Source organism: Leptopilina boulardi, unplaced genomic scaffold (assembly GCF_019393585.1).
Source record: "Leptopilina boulardi isolate dan_hultmark-lab unplaced genomic scaffold, ZJU_Lbou_2.1 LbouV2_362, whole genome shotgun sequence".
Taxonomy (NCBI): Eukaryota; Metazoa; Arthropoda; class Insecta; order Hymenoptera; family Figitidae; genus Leptopilina; species Leptopilina boulardi.
The window spans coordinates 1789703-1806913 of NW_026137932.1; the positions used below are offsets into that span (position 1 = coordinate 1789703).

The 17211-nt window shown below is 22.7% G+C and overlaps 4 protein-coding genes across 4 annotated transcripts; 3 read left to right on the forward strand and 1 right to left on the reverse strand.

The window, feature by feature from the left end:
- Positions 1–415: 415 nt before the first annotated feature.
- LOC127286676 (uncharacterized) lies at positions 416–3659 on the forward strand. Its single transcript, XM_051313189.1, has 2 exons — positions 416–556; positions 1340–3659. Exon 2 carries the CDS (start codon positions 1377–1379, stop codon positions 3438–3440), a length of 2064 nt encoding a protein of 687 aa, XP_051169146.1. The 5' UTR covers positions 416–556; positions 1340–1376; the 3' UTR covers positions 3441–3659.
- Positions 3660–4259: 600 nt separating this feature from the next.
- On the forward strand, positions 4260–8333 carry LOC127286684 (uncharacterized). The gene is made up of 2 exons (XM_051313201.1): positions 4260–4440; positions 6429–8333. The coding sequence occupies exon 2, from the start codon at positions 6466–6468 to the stop codon at positions 8269–8271; it is 1806 nt and encodes a 601-aa protein (XP_051169158.1). The 5' UTR covers positions 4260–4440; positions 6429–6465; the 3' UTR covers positions 8272–8333.
- A 796-nt stretch (positions 8334–9129) lies between these two features.
- LOC127286685 (uncharacterized) lies at positions 9130–12669 on the forward strand. The gene is made up of 2 exons (XM_051313202.1): positions 9130–9559; positions 10699–12669. Exon 2 carries the CDS (start codon positions 10733–10735, stop codon positions 12527–12529), a length of 1797 nt encoding a protein of 598 aa, XP_051169159.1. The 5' UTR covers positions 9130–9559; positions 10699–10732; the 3' UTR covers positions 12530–12669.
- Positions 12670–13164: 495 nt separating this feature from the next.
- Positions 13165–16515, reverse strand: LOC127286678 (putative ankyrin repeat protein RF_0381). The gene is made up of 2 exons (XM_051313191.1): positions 16378–16515; positions 13165–15259 (listed from the first exon to the last, which is right to left on the reverse strand). The coding sequence occupies exon 2, from the start codon at positions 15195–15197 to the stop codon at positions 13191–13193; it is 2007 nt and encodes a 668-aa protein (XP_051169148.1). The 5' UTR covers positions 15198–15259; positions 16378–16515; the 3' UTR covers positions 13165–13190.
- Between the last annotated feature and the right edge of the window lie 696 nt (positions 16516–17211).

Below are 17211 nucleotides of genomic sequence, written 5' to 3' on the forward strand. Positions count from 1 at the left end.
GTGAAATGGTTTGTACATTGCTTCTTCCTTGTTAGTGTCTCTCAGAGTTTTGTTTATGTTATGTCGGTTCTTTTTAACTTGTAATAAATAATGAGTGCTGAAAATAAATCGGTAAGTTGAAATGTTTATCAAATAAATTTAAATTCAACTAATTGTTTCGAATAACTGAAAGAAACATGTACACATGTACACTGTACAAACCATTTCACAAACATCGTCATTTTACACTTTCTTGTAGCAGAAACGTTTTAAAGCAAAATTTGCTAAATTTTTCAATCAAATCATCTTTTTATCACTATTTTAAAGTGTTCTTACCTATTAAAGCAATTATTTAATATTATATTTCTTAAAAAAAAACATTTTTTGTTTAAAACAATTCAAAAATACCCGCCGTGAAAATGACTTTTCACGCATTTTCACGGTCCAGAAATAATGTTCATCTGATCGAAATTTGAGGTATATAAGCACCTTAAAATGCAATATATTTTTCTAAACTCCTGCACTCTTTTGCATTTTTATTCTATGAAGTGTTTCATCTTTTTAGTAATTTAAAAAAGTAAGTAAAAAATTAAATATTAAATATTTATTTATTATTTTAAGGAAGAAATAAATTGTTTTGTACAAAACAAAAAATTACATAAAAGTTGTAGCTTTATTTGTTGAAATATTAAAATTATTATGATCATATTACATATATGAATTGTTTCATTTTAACGAAGACATACGCATGTTCAGGGTGAAAATTCACATTGAGGAAAAGTTTATAATCTAAATTTTTAACATTAAAAGAGATGTGCTTTTTTAATTTTCAGTTCGCATAAATATCCCGATGAAAAATTATTAATAAACCAAATTTTGATGTTTCAAAATTCACAATTATTAAAACTTAATTGCAGAGTGCAATGAAATAATTAAAGGTCGTCTAATATTAACAATACGATTTTAGTAATTTCAACAATAATTTGCAATTTTTTAAGAATACATTATATTTTTACGAAACAATATATTACTTTGGCACGTGACAATGAATACTTATATTAAATTTTAACTTTTCTACAAAATTTTCGAATTTATATCAATTATTTTGCGACAAAACCTGCAAAAAATATTTATGTGTGTAATCACAATAGTCACATGAGAATAAATGCAAATAAAAAAAGATTTTAAAAAATAGAAACACAATTGGTTTTTTAAAAAATTCATTTTACATAAACAAAATTCTATATAATATATATATACTGAAAAAAAATGATCAATTTTTTCACTTTTTTAAAATAACAATTTTATTATATTTATTTATAATTCTTTTTTGTTACTCAAAATGAATAATTATTTTCAGGTTTTACAAATCTATATTATTCAAATAAATAAGAAATATGAAATTCTCAAAGGAAGGAAGATTTTTTCCAAACGAATGTTACGTCTGTAAATCGACGAAAAACCTAATTAGATGTAAATGCAATATGATTTCGTATTGTGGAGAAAATCATCGATTGCAACATTATTCGATTCACGAAAATTTTTGCAATGCGGTAATGGAATTATTAAATGAAAAAAAAGTGTCGCATATTTATGAAGAGCTTTATCCTTTACTTGGAAAAGATTGGAAGGATAAACGACAACAAATCTATAAAGAACTAAAAACAAAATTAACGAGATCACTGAGTCCTCTGGAAGAGTCAATGTTTGATCGTCCGCGAGTTTGTTATGTTTGCTTTCAAACTAATCAAGAGAGGTTAAAAAATTGTTTAGAATGCTCCATTGCGAGCTTTTGTACAGATTGCCTATATCATGAAGAACATGATAAGAATTGTAAACTAATGCAAAAATATTTAAACATGTTGCAAACGGCAGATGTATTGAATGTTAATTTACAATTTTTACCTACATGTTTTCCGTTTATTAGAAAAAATGCGAGTATTACAATTGATAGACTTACGCATACAATGCTATTAGAATTTAATGATTCAAAGGCATCTGCTTCACGAAGTATCAAGTTAAAAATTATACTGCTTAATTTTATTGACGCTGCTTCAATATTTCATACTGCATTACAAAAAATCCAAAATATTGATTCTTCGGAAATAATTATTCACTTAGACGCGCTCGATTATAAACATGTGATTGTAGAAAAAAATTATTGGGAATTTCTTTTACATTTAAATTCAGATATAAATATTTTAAAAATTGTCATCACTGGATGTAAATATCGCTCCAAATTTAAAAATTCTCTTTGTAAAGAATGTTATTCTATGAAGAAAAATTTGTCTATCGAAAGATATTCAATGTCTTATGAAGAGTACATTTTGCAAGAAAATTACCAAAAACCCACTGCTCTGTTTTATTGCAAAGTTGAAAATGATGAAAATTTTCAAAGAACAAAAGAATGGATTAAAGTTGCAAGTCCTATTGTTTTACCAAATCTTTCAAAGGAATATTTTTATAAATACAAAAGTATTCTCGAATTTTCATCTGCAAAGTTTGAAATTATTTATGAAGGAAAAATTAACACGCCATTCAGTGATAAATCTACACACGAAAATGACGACTATATTCTAATTTTCAAATTAAAAGGAACTAAAGATTTTATTAAATCACAAGTTGATAATTCCAGCACAAGTGGAAATAATGAAATAAAAATTAGTGATAATGCGACTGATTCCAATGCCAAAACAGTTCGAAATGAATTGCTTCAAGAGAACAAAACTCAAGATAATATTAAATTTCAAGAAATTAAAGACAAAAATATAAATTTGAGTTTGTTTGATTTTATTCTGGACATAAGTCCAGTAGAAAATCAAACAAACTCGTTATCTCATCAGAATAATTTTGATAGTAATCGAGAAACAAAGGATGTTAAATCCCTTTCAGCATCTTCATCTGTATCGCCATTTACCATTATTTCAGAAACAAAAACTCAAAAAACAAAAACATTTTTGAACAAAGACTCTAAACTAGATGAAAAGAAATCCCTTTTGGAAACTCATGTCAATAATTCAAAAAGTAAAGAAGATGATAATAAAAAAATCGCTGACGAAAAAGTTATTAATAAACAAAATATCGACGGTGAAACTCAAAAATCAGAGAAGGAGAGTCAATTAATGGAAGTGAATTTTTTAGAGAAACACATTTCATTTCTTCAAACTGAAAATAATAATTTACGACAATATTTAAATTTATCAAAAGAAGAGAACACAAAATTACGAAAGGAAATGTTAGAACTTGAGGAAAGATGTTCTAATAATACAAATGAAAATGTGATAATTCGAGATGAAAATGTGAGAGTACGTGAACACTTAAATTTATCAATTGAACAAATCACATTATTGAAGAAAAAAAATTTAGAGCTTGAAGAAATTTGTATTAAATTAATTGAGAATAACAAATTAATAAAAGAAACTACAAACATCATTGATGAACTTGAGAAAAAAATTTCTTAAATTCAGTTGAAAAAAAAAACTTATTCATTATTACAGTATTATTATTACGTTACTACACATGTAAAAAAAAAATTATATTTTCGCATTTTTAATTTGTAATAATCTTTTAATATTTTTTCTTTTTTTCCTTAAATGTTACATTAAGTTATTTGCATTGTCTTTATATTATTAATGTAATGAAAAATTTTCGAATAAATTTTAATTTTTATAATTACATTAAAATAATTTATAATTCATTTTATTTTATAAAATAATTTTATAATCCAGCCATTTTTTTTCCGTATAGGTATTATAATAATTTTTAAATCATACAAATAAAAGAAAAATATCGATGACGCCTCCTTTTTATAAAATGCACACAATCTCCAGACATGAGTAAGTATATAACATATTTTATGTTTGTTACTATGTAACATAATTAAAAATCATGTTTTTGTACCGAAGTTATTATAACAATTTTTTCTAATGTAATTAAAAATTTATAAATTTAAACTTATAAATAATAATGAATAAATTATATTTGATTTGTTAAAATTTTTTAAATTATTCGCACTTAATAATAATTTTAAAATAATTATTAAAAAATAATTTTAAATCAAAAAGATTATAACTAAACATAGAAACAATAAGTTTAACACTTACAATTTTGTTTATTGTTTTTCAAACAAATTTTCATTATATTAAAGCATTTTAAACAAGAGCGCCTTTTTTTTACCAATGAGGGAGCGGTTGCAGCGCAAGCGCTGTTGCGGCATCTTTGGTCCACCTTACGGTCGTTTGTCCAACTGCCTATCTCCACTCTATTGCGATTGTTGCTCTATTTGAGATTTTTTCTATGAAGTGTTCCAAGTTTTATTTTGTTATTATCACGTTATTATACGTAAAAAAAATTGAATATTTTTTAGTTATTTAAAAGAAACAGTAAATTGCTTTGTATGAAAGGAAATTGAGTAAAAATTGTAGTCTCATTTTTTGAAACATTTAATATTATTGATTATAGGTACGTATTACATAAATTATTCTAGTGTAGATCTACGTTGAGATGAAATTGCGCGCACATTGAAAAAAAATTTCATAACCTAAATTTTTAACACTAAAAGTTTTTTTATTTCTGGTAAACTATTACAAATTTCTATTTCTAATTTAAAAATTTTATTATTTACAAATTATTGATTAAAAATTACAAAAATTGAATATTTATAATTAATTCACCAAATCCATTATAATAGCCTTGTTTAGTATCATTTTACGTGTTTCACACTTTATTTTGGAAAGAAACAGCACAAGACAAAAAATTTATTTAATTTTTTTTATACCTTATAACTTCCTTAAAAATGCATCAATTTTAAAAGGGGCCATACTTTAATTACGTAACACTTTTTCTTTGAAATTTAAACCCCCTTCCCCCCCTATGTAACAAATTTTTGTATTAGCCCCATTTTTTTTTTACTGTGTGTCTTTTTTTCAAAATGAGTTTTTTAATAAAAAAAAATTGTAACTTTTTTTTAAAACGATATTACTATCAAATTTTTGAGTTTTAATGATAAAAAGTCATTTTTCTCATTTGACGTACTGATCGATTTTTTTCAAAAAAACTACTTTTTACGAAACTTTTAAGCCTACCCCGATAATGGGTAAACAATTTTTACAATATTTTCAAAATTTTTCAAAAAAATTTGAATTTTGAATTTTTTAAAAATATTTTTTGCTGATTACGAAAATTATGGTGATAATATCCAAAAATTTGATTTTTATGGTGAAAGCTATAAAAAAAAAGTCCCAAAATTTATTGTTTTTTTCGTTTATTGGGTAAAATATGCAATATTAAAAAAAAAAAAAAACTTTCAAAGAAAAGTTATAGATCTTATTAAAATACATTTTTTATATCTTATGCAATGAAAAAAAAAATTTATTTAATTCAAATACTTCAAATTATTTGAAAAATATTTAATTGATTCAAATACTTTTTATTTGGATTAAAAAAATATGTATTTGATTCAAATAACTTGAATTATTTGAATTGCATTTATTTGAACCAAATAAATTGTATTTGGTTTAATTAAATAATTAATTGAATTGAAGAAATGAATTTATTTAATACAAATAATGAATTACTTGAAACTATTCATTTATTTATTTCAATCAAATATTTCGTTTATTTGACACAAATAAACGAAATATTTGACACAATAAATTTATGTAATTGATTTAAATAAACTGAATTATTTAATGCTAATACACTATTTTATCAAGACAAATAAAAAGTATTTGATACAATAACTTTATTTAATTGATTCAAGTCAAGTAAATTATTTAATACTAATACACTATTTAATGAAGACTATAATTAAAAAATGTTTCAATCAATTAAATGTTTATTTGAAACGAAAATAATGAGTTACTTGTAACTATTAATTTATTTATTTCACTCAAATATTTCCTTTTTTTTGTACAAATAAAAAGTATTTGATACAATAAATTATTTTATTAATTCTAATTAATTAAATTATTTAATATAAATATTGCGTTATTTAATGTTAATACACTATTCTTTTAAAGGAAAATAAAATATTTTGATCAATTAAATATTTAAGTATAATGAGAATAATGAGTTATTTGAAACTATTCATTTATTTATATCCAAAAGTCAAATATTTTTTCATCAACAAAAAATTAATGTTTATAATGATTCAGAACAACGAAAAACGCGTTTTTAATAAAAATATATTTAAACTTTTTTTGAAAATTCACCTGGGATGATTCATGATAATAATTATGAAGCATATAATTATATTTTCACAAAACAATAAAAATTCAGTTTATCAATAATTTAAAAGATATTCATAGGTGCCTGAATTTTCTTTTAATCGAAAATGTTTTTTTTTTTATTGCTAACACCTTGTATTCGACTTGAAGAAAAGAAAATATTTCATATTTTTTTATAATTCTTTTTTTTTATATTATTCATAAATGAATTTTTATTTTCAGGTTTCAAAAATTTATATTATTCAAATAAATACGAAACATGGAGTTCTCAAAGGAGGGGAGATTTTTTCCAAACGAATGTTACATTTGTAAATCGATGAAAAATCTAAATATATGTAAATGCAATATGATTTCTTACTGTGGTGAAAATCATCGATTACAACATTATCCAATTCACGAAAAGTTTTGCAATGCGGTTATGGAATTATTAAATGAAAAAAAAGTATCCCACATTTATGAAGAACTTCATCCTTTACTTGGAACTATTTGGACAAAAAAACAAAAACAAATCTATAAAGAATTAAAAACAAAATTAACGAGATCACTGAGTACTCTGGAAGAAGCAATGTTTGAACGTCCGCGTGTTTGTTATGTTTGCCGTCATGCTAATCAAGAAAATTTAAAAAATTGTTTAAAATGTCCCATTGCAAGCTTTTGCATGAATCATCCAAACAGTGAAGAACATGATAAGAATTGTATATTAATGCGAAAATATTTAAATATGTTGCAAACGGCAGATGCATTGAATGTTAATTTACAATTTTTACCTACATGTTATCCGTTTATTAGAAAAAATGCGAGTATTACAATTGATAGACTAACGTTTACAATGCTATTGAATTTTAGTGATTCAGAGGCATCTGCTTTACGACGTATCGAGTCAAAAATAATTCTGCTTAATTTTATTGACGCTGCTTCAATATTTCATACTGCCTTACAAAAAATCGAGAATATTAATCCTTTGGAAATAATTATTCACTTAGACGCGCTCGATTATAAACATGTGATTGTTGAAAAAAATTATTGGGAATTTCTTTTACATTTAAATTCAGATATAAAGATTTTAAAAATTGTCATCACTGGAAGTGAAGATGAGAACAATTTTAAAACTTCTCTTTGTAAAGAATGTCGTTCTATGAAGAAAAATTTGTCTATCGAAAGATATTCAATGCCTTACGAAGAGTACATTTTGCAAGAAAATTATCAAAAACCCACTGCTTTGTTTTATTGCAAATTCGAAAATAATGAAAATTTTCATATAACAAAAAAATGGATTAATCTTACAAGTCCCATTATTTTACATCTTTCAAGAGAAAATTTTGATAAATGTAAAAGCATTCTTGAGTTTTCATCTGAAAAGATTGAAATTATTTATGAAGGAGAAATTCATACACTATTCAATGATAAATCTATACCTAGAAATGATGATTATATTATAATTTTTAAATCAAAAGGACCTGATGATTTTATTAAATCAGAAGTTGATTCCAGCATAAGTGGAAATAATGAAATAAACATTAGTGATAATGCGAATGATTCCAATGCCACAACAGTTCAAAATGAATTGCTTCAAGAGAACAAAACTCAAGATAATAGTAAAACAGAAGAAATTGAAGACATAAATTTATGTCCAGAAGAAAATCAAACAAATTCGTTATCTCATCAGAATAATTCTGATAGTAATCAAGAAATTTCCTACGAACAAAATATCGATAATGATAGTCAAAAATCGGATGATGAGATTGAAGTGACGGAAACGAATTTTTTGGAGAAACACATTATATTTCTCCAAACTGAGAATAATAAATTACGACAAAATTTAAATTTATCAAAAGAAATGAACACAAAATTACGAAAGGAAATGTTAGACTTGGAGGAAAAATGTTCTAATAATATTAATGAGAATGTGATATTTCGAGATGAGAATAATAGACTTCGTGAACACTTAAATTTATCAGTTAAAAGAAATTTAGAACTTCAAGAAATTAGTTCAAAATTAGTCAAAAAAATCAAATTAATAAAAGAACATACAAATATTGATGACATTGAAAAAAAAATTAGTTAAATTCAGTTGAAAAAATAGTATTCATTATATGTTTATTTTTTTAGAAGCAGGCACCACCTTTATTTTTTGAGTCCTTTAAATTACAATGATGGTTGGAAGTTACATTTTTTTCTTGCATCATTTGGGTCCTCAAAACACACAGAATGGTCAAGAAAATAAAATTTTAATTTTTGACCATTTTAGAGTTTTTATTTTTTACAATTATAATTTTTTTTTTGAAAAACCATACAAGAGATTCTTAAGAAACATAAAAAAATTGTCAATGAAAAATAGTAAAAATTGTGAAAGATAGATATTTAAAATAATAATTTTTTAAAGAAATTAATTTCTAAAATGGTCAAAAATTTTATTTTTTTCGTCATTCTGTATGTTTTTAGGACCCAAATGATGCATGAAAAAAAAGGTGATACCTCCCCTTAAATGTTACTTTAATTAATTATTTTTATATTATCACTTTAATTATTAATTTGTATTTTTATAATACTTAATGATATATTGATTGAAAAATTTTCGAATAAATTTAAAAAAAAGTATTTTAATTACAAAAAGAAAATTTTGAACTTGCAAATTATTGTTACGACATGTTACTATGTAACATACTTAAAATTCATGTTTTTGTGACGGAGTTATTATAATAATTATTTCTAATATAATTAAAAATTTATAAATTTAAATTTTATAAATAATAATGAATAAATTATACTTGATTTGTTAAAAAAAATTTAATTATTCTCCTTAAATAATGATTTTAAAATAATTATTAAAAATTAATTTTGAATATAACAAATATTATAAATAAACACAAAAACAATAAGTTTAACACTTACAATTTTGTTTATTGTTTTCTAAAACAAATTTTCGTTATATAATTCAGCATTTTAAATAAGAGCGCCTTTTTCTACCAATGAGAAAGCGGTTGTAGAGCCAGCGTAGTTGTGTTTGATTCACAATCGCTATCGGAACGCAAACGCAACCAGAATAATTAGTTAGAGAAGGACAAACAATATGTCTATCCTTCTCTAACTCATTTTTCCAATTGCGATTACGACTTACGTTTCTATTCTGTTCAGGCCTTTATGTCCAACTGCCTGCACTCTATTGTTGCCCTATTCACTCTATTGAGATTTTTTCTATTGAAGAGTTCAAATTTTTACTTTGTTCTTCAGAAGAAATTGAATATTTATTAATTATTTTAAAGAGAAAAATTAATTGCTTTGTTTAAAAGGAAATTGCATAAAAATTGTAATCTCATTTTTCGAAATATTTAAAATTATTATTGATTATAGAGGTACGTATTACATAAATTGCATTTTAGCGAAGACCCACGACCAGCGTGAAATTGTGCATTTAAAATAATTTCATAAGAAATCTAAATTTTTAACATTAAATATGTTGACATTAAATTAAATTATTTAACTTTAAATATATAAGATTCCTTTTTTATTTCTCGAGGAACATGAATATCATAAACATTGTATCGATTGGTGAAGAAATAACATAAGTCCATTTTTTTTCGAATTTTTTTTTTTAATATCAGAATGAAGCTATATATAATTTGGTAAAATATTACATCGATTAAAAAACTTCTAACACTTCAAGAAAATATAATTATTATGAAATATTGATAAGAAATAGTTAAAAAAAAAAAAAAGCTCAAGATACTTATTATTGAGGGCGGCGGGTAAACATAACCTCAAAAACCTGTCAAAACTAAAAAATTGTTTTTAACGCAAAACAAAAATATAATAATTATTAATTTCAAACAATTTTAGAAGATCTAGATTTACTTCTATCGAAAAAAATTATTTTTTTTCTAAAATATTTTGTCAATAATTATTTTTTTAACATTTAGTTTTTTTTCGTTTAAATCAGACAAAAATTGCAATTTTTTTTTTAAAAAAAAGCTTATTTTTCTCAGTGCAACATTCTCTACAATTGTTACCTTTTTTTATATTGTAATAATTATGTTCTTAAAAAGTTATAAACAATTAAAATTTTATTTATTAATTATTTATTAGTTCTGATATATGTAGAAATTCTAATTTAATAAATTTAAATTCTATTATGTGAATGAATTTTTATTAAAATTAGATTTTCCATTTCACGAATTCCAAATTTCCATCTCAATAAATAATAAAAAATACAAATAGAAATTTGTTAGAATAATAGAAATTCTAATTAATAAAAAAATCGTTTATAATTAAATTCGAATACATATTTATTTCGATTTCAATATTTCATGAAACAAAAAAAAAAAAATTCTGCATAACAAATTATTTTATAACATATTCATGTGTCTGAATTTTTACATCGAAAATGTTTCTTGATCGTTAACACCTTGAATTCAAATTGAAGAAGCGAAAGCAAAAATAGATTTCTTATATTTCTTTTTTTTTTTGGTTATACAAAATAGAATTTTATTTTCAGATTTCACAAATTTATTTTCAAATAAATACCAAATATGGAGTATTCAAAGGAAGGAAGATTTTTTCCAAACGAATGTTACGTCTGTAAATCGACGAAAAACCTAATTAGATGTAAATGCAATATGATTTCGTATTGTGGAGAAAATCATCGAATGCAACATTATTCGATTCACGAAAATATTTGCAATGCGGTTATGGAATTATTAAATGAAAAAAATGTGTTTCATATTTTTGAAGAGCTTTATTCTTTATTTGGAAAAGATTGGACGGATAAACGACAACAAATCTATAAAAACTTAGAATTAAAATTAAAGAGAACTCTAAGTCCTCTGGAAGAGGCAATGTTTAATCGTCCGCGAGTTTGTTATCGTTGCCGTCAAGCTAATCAAGAAAAATTAAAAAATTGTTTAGAATGTCCCATTGCGAGCTTTTGTACAGATTGCCTGTATAATGAAGAACATGATAAGAATTGTAAGCTAATGCGAACATATTTAAACATGTTGCAAACGGCAGATGTATTGAATATTGATTTACAATTTTTACCTTCCTGTTTTCCGTTTATTAAAAAAAAATTTACATACAAAATTGATAGACTTACATACACAATGCTATTGCCTTTTAATGATTCGGAGGCATCTGCTTTAAAACTTATTGCATCAAAAATTAATCTTATTCAGTTTATTGACGCTGCTTCAATATTTCATACTGCCTTACAAAAAATCGAGAATATTAATCCTTTGGAAATAATTATTCACATAGACGCGCTTGGTTACCAACATGTAATTATAAAGGAAAATTTTTGGGAGTTTCTTTTACATTTAAATTCAGATATAAAGATTTTAAAAATTGTCATCACTGGAAGTGAGGATCAGAACAATTTAAAAACATCACTTTGTCGAAAATGTCGTTCTATGAAGAAAAATTTGTCTATCGAAATTCATTCAATGCCATACGAAGAGTACATGTTGCAAAAAAATTACCAAAAACCCACTGCTCTGTTTTATTGCAAATTCGAAAATGATGAAAATTTTTGTAAAACGAAAAAATGGATTAAAATTGCAACTCCCATTATTTTATATCTTTCAAAAGAAAATTTTGATAAATTAAAATGTATTCTCGAGTTTTCATTTGCAAAGTTTGAAATTATTTATGGAGGAGAAATTAACACGCCATTCAGTGATAAATCTACACACGAAAATGACGACTATATTCTAATTTTCAAATCAAAAGGAACTAAAGATTTTTTAAAATCACAAGTTGATTATTCCAACACAAGTGGAAATAATGAAATAACAATTAGCGCCAATCCAGAAGTGAAATCTCTTTCGTCTATTCATTTAGATTGTGAAGACGTCTTTTCTAATGCAAAGAAAGATTTAAATAAGAACTTAGAATCAAAATTGAATAATTCTTTTATCAAATCTCAAGCTGATTCTAATGCGAAAATAGTTGGAAATAAATTGCTTCAAAAGAACGAAACTCAGGATAATTGTAAAACAAAAGAAATTGAAGATAAATATTTAGCTCGAGAAGAAAATAGAATGTCTGATGACAAAAATAAAATTTCTGATGAACAAAATATTGTTGATGATAATCAAAAATCAAACAAGGAAATTCAAGTGATGCAAGTTAATTTTATGGGTAAACACATTTCGTTTCTTCAAAATGAAAACCATAAATTACGAGATGAGAATATAAGAGTTCGTGAACACTTAAATTTATCAATTAAAAGAACTTTAGAACTTCAAGAAATTTGTTCTAAATTAGTAAAGAAAGTGAAATTAATAAAAGAAAATATAAATATTGATGACCTTGAGAAAAAAATTGTTTAAATTCAGTTGAAAAAAAAATAATATTCATTATTTCATTGCTGTTTAAAAAAGTGTTATATTTTCCCATTAATTGGAATAATCTTCCAATATTTTATTTTTATTTTTCCTTAAATGTTACATAAATGTAATTAGTTTTATATTATCACGTTTAATTACTATTTTTATAATAATGATTATGAAGTGAAAAATTTTCGAATATATCTTTAAAAGATGAATTTGAATTCCAAAAAGAAAATTTTGAACTTTTAGATTATTTTTTTTAATAGCAAATAGAAAAAAAATTATTTAAATATAATTATATTTTCCTATTACTTTTTTTAAAAAATTGTTAAACCATGTAAACAATAAAAAAAATAGATATAAAATATCATGTTTTTTTATATTAAAAATTTTAACTATTACTAAATAAGTGTAAAACATTTTTTAATATGAAAATTAAAAAACAATTTTTAAATGTTTAAATAATATAACTAAACAAAACTAAAAAATAACTTTGAAAACCATAATTATTATTTTTAAATGCCTGTTTTTATTAATTACAACGAAATTTTTAAATCATTTTTTCAAAAAATGATTTTTTATTTATTATTTTTTAAATTATATTTAAAATATACGTACAGAATAACATTTACGCTCAACTGACTTAATATTAATATTAAATTTACGAAGTGACGAACAATTTTTTCTGTTCATAATTAGAATGAGATAAAATCTTGCCAAATGTTTTAAAATCTTGATAAGAAATGTAACTGAGAATTATTTTAATAACAACAATTGGCAAATTCATTTTTCTGTAATTGAGAAAAAAATTAACAATAATATCATAAGAATTTTTTAATTTTACAGCCCATCTACTTCGATGATAAATAAAATTACCAAAGTAAGAATATTGATTAAACTTAAAATCAAGTAATTCCTGTTTCATTTTTTCATTCTCAATAATTCGAATTGCAGTTAAAAAATCTTGTGTCAAAAAATCATAATAAGTATAAATTATATCATTATCCTCCTTTAAAATTTTCATTGATTTCAATCTTTCTAAATCACTTTTGAATCCATCAAACCAGTGAAATATCATTTCACTATTATTTGGATTCAAACAGCAAGGAAAATAATTATTTATATTATTTCTTGTCAACGCAAGATAGGTCATAAGAGCCATTACAGATTTATCGAATATTGGGCATTTTTGATAATTGTACCAACCCAAACAATGAGTGCCCGTTATATGTTCATTTTCATCATTCCAATCTTGTTTTAAAAAAATATCTCCTTCTAATTGTAATAACATTAAAATAACATCTTCATTGCGATGCAATAATGCCATACCAAATACAGTATAATCATAATTATTTTCAACACTCAGACTCGTTCCACGTTCAATGAGAAATTCAATCATTGATAAATCAACATCAATTATTTCTTTTTGTATTAAAAACATAAGTGGAGTATTTCCTTGATTATTTTTTACATCAATATCAAGACCATTATTTAATAAGAAATCAACAATTTCAATTGATTGTGTATAAACAACGGCATAATGAAGAATTTTATTACCAGAAGAATCTTCAACATGAATATTTGCACCAAATTTTAAAAGAATTAACATTTCTTCTGAACGTTCAGCTTCACAAACGTGAAAAAGAATTTTTTTTCCATTATTACCTTCTCTATTTGCATCAGCTCCATGCTTAAGTAATAATTCAATAATTATTGAATTAAAAAGAATTCTTCTTGTATATTGACGAAATATATTAATTGACAAATCGTCAAAACCACGAAAAATTTTACCCAAACGATAACCACAAACTAAATGCAAAGGATTATTTTCACCATCGTCGTTTGTATTAACATTGGCACCAAAATTAAGGAGAAGTTTACAAATATTTTCATTTTCAAGACATACGGCATAATGAAGTGGTGTCCATTTGGTAATATTTTTACAATTTACATCAATTCCTTCAATTAAAAGAAAATTTATAGCTTCCAAATGTTGTTGACTCACAGCATAGTGAAGAGCAGTTTCACCCTTATCATTTTCAATATTTAATAATTCCAAATTTTTCTTATCTTTTGTTCTTTTCTCAACTTTAGCCAAATACTCACGACAATCGTTTAAAATGAATTGTAAAATATTTTTATTACCAATTTTTGCAGCAAAAAATATTAACAATGGATAATTGTATTCATTTCGTAGTGACAAATTTTTATCGTATAAAATAAATTTTATCAAATTTTCCGTATCTTCCAATGAGTTGACTGAATTTTTTTCAACAATTGCATTTTGTAATAATAGTCGAACAATTTCTTCAGTTCCATAATATAAAGCGTTACGAAGAAGATTTTTATCAATGTGAGTTTTTTCATTAAAAAGTAGTTTAACCATTTCAAAGGAATTTCTCAAGGCGTAAAGAATTGGTATTTGGCCATATTTATTTTTAGCATGAACATTCGCTCCAAATTTTAATAATCGATTTGCAATTTCAAGTGTTCCGCTTTCCGCTACAAAATGAAGGAGAGTATTTCCATTATGGGCAGCATGTAGAATTCTTTTTTCGGATATTATTTCATTTATGCCGACTATATCGTTTTTTTTTAATGCATTTTTCAATTTATTCACATCACTTTGTGAAAGTGATCCTTTTTTTGCTGTTGTTGTGTACGACATTTTTATTTTATTTACAGAATTCAGTTAATTTTCAATTATATCCAACGTTCTTTAACCGAATCCTGAAAAAAAAAATTATTTATTTTTTTTTATTTATTTACATATATAATTATTTTAAATTTATAATATTATACAAACAAAAATTATATATGTGTTAATAAAAATTGATTTAAAAAAAAAATCCGATTTTTTGTTATTTAAATTAATTTTCTCTTTTATTTACGTCATATTTTTCAAAAGTTAATTTTTAAATTATTTGTTTTTAAATAAATATTTTTAAAAGATAAATTTAATAATTAAAAAGTAATCATGAAAATATTTATATTTTTATCAAAAAAAAAAAAAAAAAAAAACATTTATGAATTAAAAACTAAAAATTTTCCAAAAATTAATGCTTTTTAAAATTGTTGATTTCTAAAAAATGAATAATTTTATTAAATTATATTTTAAAATATTTAAAATACTATATTTTTTAGAAAATATTAGAACTGATATAAAAAATTTTGAACTCAAATTCCAAGAAATTTTTTTTTTTAATTTTTTCATTTTTGCAAATTTTAATAATTCTGTAATACAAATAAAATTGGTAAAATAAATCAAATGATACGTTTTTAAATTTTTTTTTTTTAAATAAATTATATTATTTTTAACGTAATGTAAAGATTTTTAAACAAATATTTTTAAAAAAAAGTGTTTTTAAAATTTAATATTTTCAAAAGGTAAATAATTTTCGATAAAATGTTAATTGGAAATTTTTATAGACAAATTTTTTATTTATAATCACGAATAATTGCTCAGAATCACAAAAAAAGTGTATAAAAAATTTAGCAATGGAAAATAATAAAAATTGTAGAAAAAATGGAATTTTTCCAAGACTTTATCATTAAAATTTAGACAAATAAAAAATTTATCTTTTTTTTCAGAACCTAAAATATTTCAGTACGAAAAATGAAAAAAAATACCTAAGTAAAGTAAAGAAGAGCAATGAAATATAATAGAAATTATGAGTAAAGTACAGATTTTAATTTTTCGAGAATTTAGAGCTTTATTTAAAAAGTTATTAACCATTTTTCAATGTATTTTTTATATTATAATTTTAAATATACTAAATATTGTCAAAGAGAAATTATATTTTATGTATTATGTCTAAAAAATGAAAATAATTAAATATATACTTTACCATATGAGGATTAAAAAGACTGAATTCTTTTATATATAAGATGCCTTAAAATATTGAAGAAATATTATTTATTTATGTTAAACTTGTGTTGAATAAATAAAAAAAAAAATTTTCTTCCAAAATTATCAACATGTTACAACTGGCAAGCTTCTTCTTCTTTTTTTTTTCTTCTTTTGTTTTGTTTGTGGACAAACGATTCGGACACGTGACAATTATATAGCGCGAAAATTCAATTAAACAAAATTTAGATGTAATGTAAATATTTGTAAGATATTGAAGAATTCCAATCAATTAAGTTGAAAAAAATAGTATTCACTATTATTGCAAAAAAAAGTTATATTTTCGCATTTTTAATTGGAATAATCTTCCAATATTTCATGTTTATTTTTCCTTAAATGTTATTTTAATTCTTTACTAAATTAATTATTTTTAATAATTTTAATGAAATACATTACAAATTCAATTAAAATTTTTACAAAATTTAACAATTGTTTATATTTAAAAAAAAATATCACAATAAAATTGAATTATTTTTTTAAAATTTAAATTCAAAATAAACTAAAATTCAATTATTACCCGAAATTTTAATTCAAAATCAATTAAAAATCAATTAAAAATCAAATAATTATCCAAAATATTCGATTTAAAATTTAATTATTTACCAAGTTTTCAATTTAAAATGAAATAAAATTCAATTATTTTCTGAAATTTCTATTCAAAATTAATTATCCAAATTTTCAATCAAAAATGAACTTAAATTAAATTATTATCCAAAATTTCAATTAAAATTCAATTATTTCCCAAAAATTTTCAATTTAAAATCAAATAAAATTT

Coding starts and splice junctions, on each gene's coding strand:
- LOC127286676 (XM_051313189.1), top strand. CDS start 1,377: ATGAAATTCTCAAAGGAAGGAAGATTTTTTCCAAACGAATGTTACGTC.
- LOC127286684 (XM_051313201.1), top strand. CDS start 6,466: ATGGAGTTCTCAAAGGAGGGGAGATTTTTTCCAAACGAATGTTACATT.
- LOC127286685 (XM_051313202.1), top strand. CDS start 10,733: ATGGAGTATTCAAAGGAAGGAAGATTTTTTCCAAACGAATGTTACGTC.
- LOC127286678 (XM_051313191.1), bottom strand. CDS start 15,197: ATGTCGTACACAACAACAGCAAAAAAAGGATCACTTTCACAAAGTGAT.